The sequence below is a fragment of the Helobdella robusta genome (genome assembly GCF_000326865.2).
Source record: "Helobdella robusta unplaced genomic scaffold HELROscaffold_46, whole genome shotgun sequence".
NCBI classification, from domain to species: Eukaryota; Metazoa; Annelida; class Clitellata; order Rhynchobdellida; family Glossiphoniidae; genus Helobdella; species Helobdella robusta.
The window spans coordinates 983,512-997,275 of NW_008705138.1; the positions used below are offsets into that span (position 1 = coordinate 983,512).

Consider the following 13,764-nt stretch of genomic DNA (forward strand, 5'->3'; position numbering starts at 1 on the left):
TTCGAAAAAAAATCCAAAGATTGACATGGCGGTATCGGCCTTATAATTTTCTAAAAGGGTGACAAATACTTTGTCGAAGGGTGACAAATACTTTGTACACGGTCTAATTAGTTTACGATGGGCTTAGTTACAATAAACAAATGATTTTAATTGCTAATTTTTGGAGGTTCGGATTATTTATAAATGAAAGATTGTATGGATTTATTTGCTTTTATAAGAAAGTTGATTGACACTGACACTTGATTGAATTGTTACCTACACCAGCTTTACAAACTGGACAGGGCCATCGTCCAGTAGATGTGGATTGGATGGGTTTACCCAGTGTTCATTGCTTTGGTTTTGCTGATGTTCACTTTGAATTCATGATCGGCGAGTCTGGTGTTCCAATCTTTAAACATCTGTGCTGCATTCTGCTCAAACGTGGCTGTTAAAACGATATCATCAGCATATATTAGATTCCAAATGTCACCAGTGCGTATCGGTTTTGTGATTTCTTTCATCACAGTTATAACTGAGAATCGAGCCTTGGTAAACTCCAACGCCGATGTCAAATGCATCTGTGTTTTCAACCGTTGTGCTGACGAGAATCTTAGTATTCGTATACATTTCCATCACAAGTCGAACAAGATATTCTTGAATGAGTTGTCGACGTAGATTGCTTCACCGGGAACTCGATCAAATGTTTTTTCAAGGTCTACAAAAATGTGTGATAGTTGTTGATGCTTTGCGAGGTACTTCTCTTGCAGTTGCCGAAAGATGTGAAATTGATCAATTGTTGATTTCCCCGCTAAAAAACCAAATTGATTATTTCCGATTGTGATGCACGACGTTAATCTTTTCTCAATGATTTTCTCGACAATTTTCAGGGAGTGTTCTAACAGACGTATATCCCGATATGATGAACAGTTCAATGGATAACTTTTGCCTTTGTATTGCGGGACTGTCATGCATAGTTCCATTAGTCGGCATTGAGCAATTTCTCGAGATTTCACGGCAAAGTCTTTTGGTGTTGCTGGATGTTTATTATTTTCTATTAATAAAGCCTCTGCCATTTTCAAATTGCTTTTATTATGGTTGAAAAATAACACTTTGTATTTGAGTTTTAGCTTTTATGTAAATGTGTAAATGAAAAATTCAGACTAAAATAATTATAAATTTCATTATTAATTTGAATAAATTGAATAATATTGATAAATAATTTTCGAAAAATAGAAAAACTTAGTTACAAATTCAACAATGCTGAAAATGCGGTGATATTTTTTAATAAATTTATGTGTGTGATAATTGTTGATCTGCCGTGAGATTTGCGGACATATAAATATATAAAAATACTTAATTCCATAATAACGACAGTCTGTTTATATTTATATATGTATATATATGTATATAAACATATATATATATATACATATATATATATATATATATACATATATATATATATATATACCTATCTAGACAACAGCTTGAAAGATTTCGTAACATTGATTCAATGAGAGATAATGTTCCTCCAACATCAAAGACACAGAAAGTGTTGACCGCTTCTAGCAATGTCGTAACTAGTGTTGGAGCCATAACTAGTTTTGGAGCCATAATTTCATCATCTTCCTCGACATCATCATCTGAATTTCAAAGAGCACTTGATGAGACGATGTCCCCTTTTAAAAAAAACAGCTATCTTCTAAAAAGGTAAGAACTTGTATATTTAAATATAATACATAAATAATAATTATTAATATAGATAACAAATGTATTGTGTATATATATATATGTATTGTGTATATATATATATGTATTGTATGTATGTATTGAATAATATTGATAAAATAATTTTTGAAAAATTGAGAAACTTAGTTACAAATTCAACAATGCTGAAAATGCGGTGATTTTTTTTAATAAATTTATGTATGTGATATTTGTGATATATATATATATATATATATATATATACATAACACGATGTATATATATTTTTATATACATATATATTTATTGATTTATTACCCGCCATTTATGTACTCGTATATATATACAACGTGATGTTGTTCATACCTATTGGTTGCGACACCTCAATTAGAATAGGCTAGACGTAAGTTTCGTCTCTCACAAGACTCGTCAGTTTTGGATTGCAATTGTGTTATCTTAAACCTTATTCGGCAGTGTAATCTTGCTTCATATGTTTTTCACCGTAACGTGTTTTTCAATACATTTACCTGGACCTCATAGTTGAAATGGTTCTTAACTAAAAATCGTTTGGAGAACTTCTGCCGCTGACCCTCGTAACGCAACCACAAGAGCTGTTCCGCTCTATCATTCTAGCCATAATTCATTTGCTGCTGGGCTTTGTAGATGTTTTAAGAAGTTTCTCCGTCGAATGCTGTCGCTTACAATATTTTCGTAATCACGTGGCTTTCAAGTGTGGAGTATTTTTTGTTTAGTTTTTCCGAGTTCTTGTTTAAGTTTATCCACTTTGCAAGATAACTTCTGTTCAAACCCGATAATCTTTTGATCAAATTTTTGACGTGATGTCTTTCCAATCTTATTATCTGGTTTTCAATTTTTACGTTGATTAAGTTCGATTTCTGTTCAGTTTTGACGTCGAATTGTTCTCCGAGTTCTCTCAACAGTTCTATTGTTTTTGCATCAATCGCGACCGACTGTTCAATTTTGGCATCAATTTGATCCCTCGTTTATTTTATTTCTATTGACTGTTTAATTTTCTGCATCAATTTGATCTGTTTTATTTTGACTGATATCGTTAGAAGTAGTGCCATTAATTCGGTGTTTGTCTCAGCTTTTTCAGTTGTACTTGATTCGTCAAACTCAAATTTATTTGGATTGTTATTTCCCGTTAAGCCTGCTATCAAAACTTCTCTGTTTTTTTTTTAATTGAACCAATTCAAGTTTATATAGTTTAGTCATGTAATTTTTACAAATTAACTTGAAGGCAAAAATTTTAAATGTTTCAACAACGGTGCCCACAAAATTTACACTAAAGATCCCAATGTTATTAACTAACCGGTAGATGGGAAAGTAGTGACACGAAATAACTTTAAAACTAACGGTTTACAAATAAATGATAATCAATCAATATTCAGTTAATTAACATCAAATTAACGTCCAGAAACTATCGATTTCCGTATAAAAATTCATTAACGTATATCGCAATAATACAGCGCTTTAATACAGTCAAATATCAAACATTGCTTTTGATTGTGGAATGATTGAGCATCATCCATTCTGATGCTCTATCATTCACACCAACATTTTTTATTCTCATTGTCAATCATTCACACCAACATTTTATTTTTTCACAAATATTTAAATTATATTAGAATTTGAATTATTGCAAATGGAAAAATGAAAATCGTTTGGAGTTTAAATTTTGTTCCTATCTAAATTTTTACGTGGTTCTCTTATCTTTTTCTAATGAAGCTTTTGTTCAAATAATTGCGTTAATTCTAATATCAATTATTTCAACATGTTTAATTTTTAAAATATTGGAAAGTACTTTTATTAAACTTTTTTAGTTCAAGTTCAAGGATGTCTCCATTGAATTCCATTGAATCTAATCCATCGTATATCACACGTCATCAATTCATCCAAGAAATGTGCATCAAGGCAATGACAACTACAACCAATGATTTGAAATTAATGCCGTTATCAACAAACAGAATTGATCCTGCTAATGCAAAGATGTCTGTTATTAATTCATCTTTTAAATTCAGTAAATCTCAAAATGCACTTTTACAACTTCAACAACGTAGAGAACAACCTCAACATTTGATTCAAAATTGCAAACAAATAGTGCCAGAGATAACAGAGAGTGAACATGTTGTTTTAGATGTTTTGAGCAAGAATGCCTGTTTATTTTCAAATGGAACACCCAATTCAGATGATGTTAAAATTGACTGTACAGCTCTTACAGTCAACAATCAATAGATTATTAAATAGGAATTACATCTGTACCTGTTTTTATCGTTCATATTAACAAGCTTTCATTTTTTTAAATTAAATTAATATTTCCAACTTTTTTAATTATTTACATTATTGGTAGTTAAGGTTGTTCTTGTTTTTGTTCAGTTTTTGTCGTTGATTTTGTTATTTATCAAATTGTGTAAATCGAAAGGTTTAGTTTAATAATTTCAGTTGAAGCTTGTTAAATGTGTTGTTAAAAGTCAGTGATGCACCTAGACTACCTGGCTTTTCAGTAATGTACCTAATATATATTTGCATGAAAACAGTCACCAGTAAAGTAGTACAATGCAATAATAGCTTTGTATAATAGTATTCTTAATATTTATTAAACTTGGTTGCTACACATGAATGTTAAACCGTGTTTAGAATTTGACTTATCATTACAATATTGTTATAACCGGCCCCTTTAACTTGTAGGGTATGGTTATTTCACTTTACGTGGATTCTTGATTCCTAAGCAGAATTGCTTCCAAATGACTTTATCAAAAAGACAACAGTGCTGGCTGGTGTGTATTGCCGTAATCGATTTCGTTCGTTCGATCGTTAAATCGTTAGAATATAGCACAATAACTAATCGACAGATAAATCACGGAATAAAACTATTCGTCAGTAGTTAAATTTCTCTTGTCCGACTAATTACATTGAGTTCTCTAGTCCTAGTATTCTTTACTGCATCTTACCTCCATCACCAGAGTGTAATTTCCTGAAGATTCTAACACCTGTGTCGTAACCTCTTCGACTTCGTAACTACCAACACCGATGTTATAGCTTCGGTACTCGTTATATCTCCAACACCGTGTTGTAGCTTCCAACGATAGTCAAGAGTTCGTTTTTCCGTAGGTTCAAGATCTTTGATAGATGAACACAACTTTAAACGCAACTACGTCGGCAGTAATAGAAACATTAACTTAATCCTAATAACTACATAAAATCACATTTACGTCAATTGTATTCCTCGTATTATTCTCCTCGTGTTCTCCTTATCGTGTTATTTTTCGTTCTTTCTTCCTTTCCTTCTTTTTTCCGTGTTCGTGTTCCGACTTATATAGTGGGTGATGCCGCGTCACGTGACTTTCAATCGTTTACGCATCACATGACTTTTAAAACCGTTTTAATTGGCTCCGTCTATTAAATTATCAAGCGCTTCATTTTACTTTCTAATTACTAATTTTTATCTTGTTTTCACGTCTGTAACAATATTTTTAGGGCGTAATAAGCTGAAAGAATAGTGTAATTCTGCACGCGCGTTGTTATTATTTATTAATGTGTTTGTAAGCACCCTTTAAAAAGATCTCGGAGGTGCTAACGATTATAGAAGTACATTGCGTGGCTCTTTATTAAAGCAGTGCAATGAATGGAAAAACATTGGCTCGAGTATGCTTGGACAAAATGATGGTGGATCACCCTTCAGCGAAATTAAATAACGGACAGCGCAGGATCACAAAGATCCCTAGGCAAACCACTCATGACAGCGCAGAATTCATTACGGAAAAATTTCTACGGCTACAAACAGTAAACCTGGATTGTTAGAGCGCAATGTTAGATTCAGCAGTGGCATTGTTCTGTAAGTTAAATATTTAAGAGCGACATTGTTAAACATATCTTCAAATAACTCTGATAAACCGGAAGTGCCAAAAAAATTGGTCATACGTGGTCATATTTAAGGTTACCTGAAACCAACCTTGCAGCCCAATTTTGAACTGACTGCAGTTTAGCCATATTTACACCTTACATGTATTAATATAGACTATTGCAATAAAGCTGTCTTAGTCAAATGATAAAAACATACAAATACTCACCAGATACTCCAAATGAATATTAAAGAAAAATTTATAATTAAATTAAGGACTGACGGCGCAAATGCTCGGTATTTCAAACTTGGCTTTATCACAAAACTTGGTCACATCACTTGTTATTATTATTGTTTATTGTTAATTTATATCGCATTCTATGCATAGCTTCAAAGGCGCATGGCAATGACTTTTTGGCGTTTCCTTAGGCAATTGTCCACATCAGGTTGCTCATTGTGTAAACGAGGAAGTTCTCTCATGACCACTGAGTACTAACATCAAAATGTAAGTTGCTACAAAGGTCTGTAATATCGATATAGAAATTTTTACCGCGCCGTTGCCTGGCGTTACCAAAAAACTTTTCTGCAAAATTTTGGCCAGATGCTTAAGGCAACACATACTGCAATTGACGATCAGAAAAAAAGTACCTCAGCAGCAACGATGTTGAATTTTGTCGTCACTACGAAAGCATCATCTGTAAAATTTATGAGCTTTTATTGTCGTACATCTGAAACCTGTCACACTAAAGCTGCCATGGTGTTCTGGCAACGTCGCGAAGTTTTACAATACTGGTCTTTGATATTCATTATCTTAAACCACGTGGTCACAAGATTTGTAGAAGATGCTGTTCTTTCTTTTTTTAGGTGCAGTTTTTCTGTCAAGATAGTAAGGTACACGTATGTTGCAGAGTTTAGGGATGTACTGATGTGTAAATAACTGTCAGGGCTTTCTTCGTAAAGAACTTTCACATCACATCATGCTTTGAGTTCACGGTTTTGGCATTCATGGCATGGAAAATTTACCGGTCCTGAATCACAAAATTGTTATACAATTGTTGCACACTAAAAATATAATGCATCGACTACTTTTTGCAACGGAATCAACTGGTTCTAACAAACAAATTTTTTCATCAGCATTTTTATTTATTTATTTGTAATTGTAAGCGAAAAAGCTGTTTTCTATCACTGTTTTGTTAAATCCTGATTTGTTTTATCTTGTTCTGTTTTATTTTGTACTGTTTTATCACAGAACCATTAGAATGTGGCCTTAAAAAAGTTTCAGGAACTCAACCAAGTTTTATTATAATTTATTGTGCACTCAAGTTTAAAATACCTAGCGCAAACGCCGTAAGTCTTTATTTTAAGTTGTCTATTTCCAAGTAATTTGCTAATTATTAGACCATTGAAGCAACAAGATTATTTCTGCAATCATTTTTTGAATAGAGAATTAAAAATACTTTTTTTAGTTTTTTTAGTTACCGTTAGTTTATTTTTATCAACGGATTTGGCTTATATAGCTTTCAAACATGCGGCGGAGCCTTTTTTCGCTTTGCGGTCACCATCAAACAATGGACGAAATTTACATAAATCTTATCATCAGATCTTCTTGATAAGGAAGTTCAAACCATTAAAGAAGGCAAAGGAAAACCACATTTCAATTTGAAGCTCTCAATCAATCAATTAGCTTGTAAAGCGCTATTTCCGCGATGTTCCTCAATGAATTTTGAAAACGGATGGGTTTTGAGATCCGCTCTGAACTTCGTAAGCGTAGTCAGAGAAGTAGATAGAGAGTTCCAGAGAAAAGGGCCAGAAAAAGCAAATGCAGATTTAGCAAAAGAGTGTTTAACACGAGTTAAGAAAAAACGAGATCGTAAACCGAGTGTTTAGGTTCAATTAATATATTTGATAAGTACTTAGAAAATAATTTAGACTGAGATTATTAAGAAAATTATTCTGTATTTTATAGGTATTCAGTGATATCAGTGCAAGGTAACAAGATATGGAGATATATCGGTAAAGAAAGGGGCACGAGCAATTAGACGAGCAGCAGATTTAAAAGTTTTACTTAAAAGATAGAGTATAGAATCGTATAGAACCAGAAAGACCATAGTAGAGCGAGTTACAATAATCAATTCTTGATAAGAAAAGGCAAGTTTTTTATTCTAAGTAGATAAATTTTAGCAACACTATTAATCTAAAAAGAATGAGACATGCTAGAATCAAAGATAAATTACTTGGGTGTATCACAATCGTCAATAATTAAACTTCTCTCGTCAATAATCAATTTTAGATAAGACTAACGAAGTAACAAGAAGGAGAAAAGTATGATTATCAAAAAAAGGCAAAAGTTTCTTTATTCTACGTAGATGAAAATAAGAACTGAATCTGAAAAGAAAGAGACATACTAGATAAAGCTTAGACTACGAAACTTGTGAGAAACATCAAGAGTTTTAGAATCATAAGATAATAGGAGGAATAGCAATAGTGTTTAGATTTATTAAAACAAGTTAATTCAAATTTAGAAGGATTAAGTTTGACACATAGAGTCAAACAAGCGATAATTGAAGACAGACATAGAGATAAATTATAAAGAACACTATTGAGATAAGACGGAGGAAAAGAAGTAAAAATATAAGAATCAGTAAATGTCTTTATATTTTCTATCATATTCTTATAACTTATAACGACGTGTTCTTTTAATCCCAATGGAAATAACTTCCATTTGGAAATAACTTCCATTATAACTTTAAGCAGTATAACTTTCAAATTATTGTTTTATTTATTTAAAATTAATAATCAGTTAATCAATGTTAGATAAGAAATAATGTTCAGAAACTATCGTTCCATTTGGAAATAACTTCCATTATAACTTTAAGCAGTATAACTTTCAAATTATTGTTTTATTTATTTAAAATTAATAATCAGTTAATCAATGTTAGATAAGAAATAATGTTCAGAAACTATCGTTCCGAATCACGATTCTCTAACGTATATCGCTTTAACGCAGTCAATTATCAAATATTAATTATCTTTTTTGACACTAACAATCGCTATTCGGCTATCTGATATCCTGCACGTTTTTATATTCCCGTCTTCCCGCTTTTCGAATGTACTGGATACTTTAGAACGCTCACATTTCTTTTTGAAATGTATGGGTTCCTTGCGAATATACGGTTATAACATATAACAATTTAAAGCAGCTTCTTCAAATAACCTGGAGCAACGTCATATAGACAATTCCTGATCTAAAGAAATAGCTGGAAAACAATGCGAAGACAACAATGTTTCTGGTATATGCTGAAATGGAGTCAAATTTCGAATATTCGGCAACCAGTCTAGCAGCTGCATGTTTTTACAAAGAGATGGGTTTACGCATTGCAGTTGTCGATTCTTCAAATGAAACTACGAATAAGTACTTTTATTGTCTGATTGTGCAGTTAATAAAAAAGCCAATGGCAGAGGACTTTATTTTTATAACAATCCATGTTTTACTGTTTGATGAGACTAGCTTTACTGTTTTCGACACAGCTTCAGACGATGCTTAGAGTTGAATAGCATCTATTTCAACATGATTTTTAAGAGAACGAAAACCTTTGAAGTTAATTCTGAGGTTGCGGTGCACGGGTTATCTTTACAAACGCTGATAATTTAACATCTTAAGTATAACTGAAACCATCGAAGAGGATAATATCTCTACTGAGTATAACTGAAACCATCGAAGTGGATAGCATCTCTACCGATAATTTAACATCTTAAGTATAACTGAAACCATCGAAGAGGATAATATCTCTACTGAGTATAACTGAAACCATCGAAGTGGATAGCATCTCTACCAATGCCGTATGACACATCCAGACGTTTCAACAAAATTTGGTAATAATTTTGCCTATATTTGGCAATAATGTTTGGCATTATTGGGGTGTTGTAGAAAGTTTCTAGATAATTTTTAATTGCACTGTCTCTTTTGTCTACGCGGTTGTGTTGTTAGTAGTTATCTCTAATAAGAAGTTTGAAGACGCGTAATTATGAGATGATTACATTTCAAAAGGCAGCAAAGTAGGCAATTATTCAAAATTAAAAGGTTATATGTTTTGTAGGTTTTGTAAAAGAGCCTTAATTTTACTTTATCGTTCAGGTTTGTTTAATATTATTATGGATTATCTTTATGATTTTTTTATCAGTTTTATGGGACGAAGACATCTTCATGATCTTTTCATCAGTTTTGTGGGACGAAGACATAAAATTTCGATTCTTAATATTTGAAAATGAATATTTAAAAAAATGTTTTTGTCTGTTTAAAATGTCGCTATCTCATGACGATGATGATTTGAATTTTCAGCCTTTTACGTCTGCTTGCAGAAGATAAACCTTAATTAAAGAAATGCACTATATAATTTATCATTCAATTGTTATCTTTGGGTTGTAAACCATAGAGTGTAAAGAAATATTGTATCTATGATTGAAAATGGGCTATTAGTACGACCTACGGCCGGGGTTTTTAGTTGAGGTTACAAGCGAAGAGAAAGCAGTCGTAAATGTGATTAGTTTAGAATGTCATTCGGATTAGTTTATTGTTTCTATTACTGTTGATATTCAAATAAACGTTCCACAAAGTTTGCGTTTGAAGCAGTTGTGTTCACTGGCGGCGACTTGTATGGGCTTTCGGGCTTGAGCCCCCCAAAATTTAACCCTTCGGACTCAAGCCTATCTTGAGCCCCCTCAATATTTGAAAATAAATATTTTAAAAAAAATGTCTTCATCTGTTCAAAATAACGCTATACGCTCTCATGACGATGATGATTCGAATTTTCACTGTCTTTTACGTCTGCGTGCAGGATAGTTCTGAATTACAGCAATGGCTTGAACAAACATCATATCAATATACAAAAGATATTCAAATGAATTGTTGGAAAATTAGTCGCACAGCGTTTTCAGATCCGTTATAAGTGATATTCGTTTGTGATATTCATTTGAGAAAGTATTAAGCCATACTTTTAGACGAAACTTTTTTAAAAGTTGTTAATAATGAATTTATTTCAGAAGAATATTTTCTAGGATTTTATAACACGGACGCCACAGATGCTGGTACATTGTTCAAAATTTTGAAGGATGTTTTACTAAGGTTCAATTTTGATATCAGAGATTGTCGAGGACAATGTTATGACGGAGCATATAACGTTTCTGGAATTCATAATGAAGTACAGGTCAGTCTTAGAAATTTCGCCGTTTGCAATATTTGTCTATTGCAACAGCCACAATATTATCAATTTCTATGATGTTAGAGTGCAAAGGTGAAATCTATTTTGTAAAAGAACTTGTAACGTTTATCAAAGAATAGTATAAAAATACGTTTAGCTTGTTTTTCCTTTTTTTAACAAGGTAATGCTATAATTACATCATTGCGCCTATTATGTCCAACATTATGTTAAACAACTGGGCTTTTAAACTGCTAAACTTTTTTGAAAATCAAAGTTCTGTCAGAAATGATAATGGCGGTTTTCTCACAAAAATGATATCATTTCATAATTATGTTGTGTTTATCATATATGATAAATTGAAAACGTCGAAAGCTTTGCAGTGTCCAACGCTGCCTATGTCAAAAGTACGCATACTCGTAGGAAGTCTAATGCTATCGCTTCAACAGAACCTTCCGATGAAACCTTTTCGCCTTTTTGGTTAAATATCACTAATGAAGCAAAAATATTAAATACTGAAGATCCAAGTTTGTCACGGCAGCGAAATCGTCTGAAGCGTTTTACTGATGATAACGAAAACTTTCATTTATTTGACACTTTGCAATTATTAAAAAAAATACCGCTATCTCTTCAATTCTAGCGTCAAGTGAAAAGATTCAATTCTAGATTCAAAGCAAGGAAATTTATTATATCAGTCACAGACATTGTCTACGTTTTAAGAGATACAAACTGACACGGTTTGAATGAAATGCTAGAAATTTCTCGACTTAGAATATTTCTTACAATTCCTGTGACGACATGCAGCTCAGAAAGATCGTTTTCCGTTCTTCGGCGCTTAAAAACTTATTTACGTTTAACAATCAATCAGCTAAGATTAAACCATACTACATTGCTATAAATAACGCGCCCACAATCTTTCAATTCAGGACATATACAAAGAATTTACATCTCGGAATAATTTGCGCAGAAAATCGTTCGCAACATGACTGTATTTAAACTAGATTTTTAAATGTTTGGGATATTTAAAAATAGAATTTTACTATTTACATTATATTATTTAAACTTGACTTTTAAAAATTAAAAAGATAAATAAATAATAAATTCCAAAAATAATCAAAATTTAAATTTGAGTAACTTCTGAAACCCTCAATAATTTGAACAACTTGCCGTCTATGCTTGGTAGTCTTAGTTACATTTTTGACCATAAAATTCTCTTGATAAAATTTTAATATCCACCTTTACCAACTTAGAGAATTTGATACTTTATCACAGCAAACTGAACATTTTTGTCCTTGCATTGGTTTGAACGCAAACTTAATACTGAATTTTTTATAACATTTACATTTGTAAGCTGAAACATTGCCAATCCCATCTTTTATTTTAATATTTTTTAGATCTTGTTTTTATAATTTTTTAAATAAAGTTATTTATATTTGATGCTTCAATCTTTTATCTTTTATTAAAATAGACTTGCAAGAAAATACTTGGTCTTGGATTCTATTCGTGTTAAAAGTGTTCAAGCAAAATTCGAATCTGGTTATCTGGGTCTATTAAAACCATGTACTTTTTATTCTGACAAATTCCTATAATCTTTGTCCCGTTGAAAATTGCAAATATAATAGATCTCAGATAAAAAAAACCCATGAAAAATCTATTGATTACAAAAAATAATTCCATAAAAATCAGTTGAATACAGAAAATGACTTAATGAGAAATCATTTGATTATAGAAAATAATTCAATGAGGTCAAACACCATAAAAATTAACTGATAACAGAAAATGATTTAAGGAAAATTCCATAAATCCACTAATCCAGGAAAAATTGATTATAGAAACGATTCAAAAATTTCAAGACACCTTAATTTACGAGTTTAAAATCGAGAGGGTCAACAATTGAAAAAAAAGTCAATTTTTTTAAATGATGCTAGATGCAAGTCAATTATCTATTTGACGGTTTATGTATGGAGGCGATTGTAAAGATTAGAGATTTTGACAGCAGAGGATTGGAATCACAAAAAATTATGAAACGCTATTTATCAAACAAACAATTTTTTGTGACGAAATATTGAGGTGTATTTTTGTTTAACCAGAAAATTAAATATCGAAAAGCTGAACTTTTAATAATCATTTATTAAATATTTTAATGATTATTTAAAAACTAATAAAAAAAATGAAACAAATGATATAATAAATTTGAATAACAGTTAAGTAATTTTCTATTTCCAAAGTATTTTAATGATCATTTAAAAACTAATAAAAAAAAATGAAACAAATGATATAATAAATTTGAATAACAGTTAAGTAATTTTCTATTTCCAAAGTAACAGCTGATTTGTGCTGCTAACGAATCATTGAAATTTATCAATCATTTTCATAAACATACAACAAAATTAAATAAGTTTAGTGGAATATTATCGAAAGTATAGTAATTTTTAAAAATAATTCATTTATTAATTTATTCCTTTCTTTTTAATCCATTAATTCGTTCATTGAAATAAATGAAAAAAATACATATTTTAAGAAGTTATGCAAGAATGAAATATTTAATGTATGAAAAAATTATTAATGTTTAAAAACCAGAATTGGATATAATTTTTTATCACGATAAACATGAAAACGAAACAATATTAAATTTATCGCAATGTTGGAAAAGAAATATAACTAATATGATTTCGGTCTAACCAATGGAATGCAGAATTATTTAGGAATAAACATATTAATAAAATAATAACACATTAAAAATAAACAAATTTATACTAAATAAAATCTTCATTATCAATTGTATATAAATTTTAATTAACATTAGCAACATTACACTTTACATTTACAATATTGGTGTTTATAATATAAAAAAACCCAATTCTAAATTAAACAAGTTTTGATAGATTTAATTGACGCCACATGTTTTAACTTTTAACGTTTATTTACCATGACAACAATCCAATTTAAATTTAAATATGCTTTATTGTTTACATTTGAATTAGTTATTATAAATGTTTTTACTAATTTNTCTGTAAATAC

At 30.8% G+C, this 13,764-nt stretch overlaps 1 protein-coding gene across 1 annotated transcript; it reads right to left on the reverse strand.

Annotated features, from left to right (window-relative positions):
- Positions 1-8,569: 8,569 nt before the first annotated feature.
- HELRODRAFT_178198 (hypothetical protein) lies at positions 8,570-10,308 on the reverse strand (the record flags this gene model as incomplete). Its single annotated transcript, XM_009026329.1, has 4 exons — positions 8,570-8,686; positions 8,763-8,890; positions 9,358-9,516; positions 10,152-10,308. 4 exons carry the CDS (start codon positions 10,306-10,308, stop codon positions 8,570-8,572), a joined length of 561 nt encoding a protein of 186 aa, XP_009024577.1.
- Positions 10,309-13,764: the final 3,456 nt, after the last annotated feature.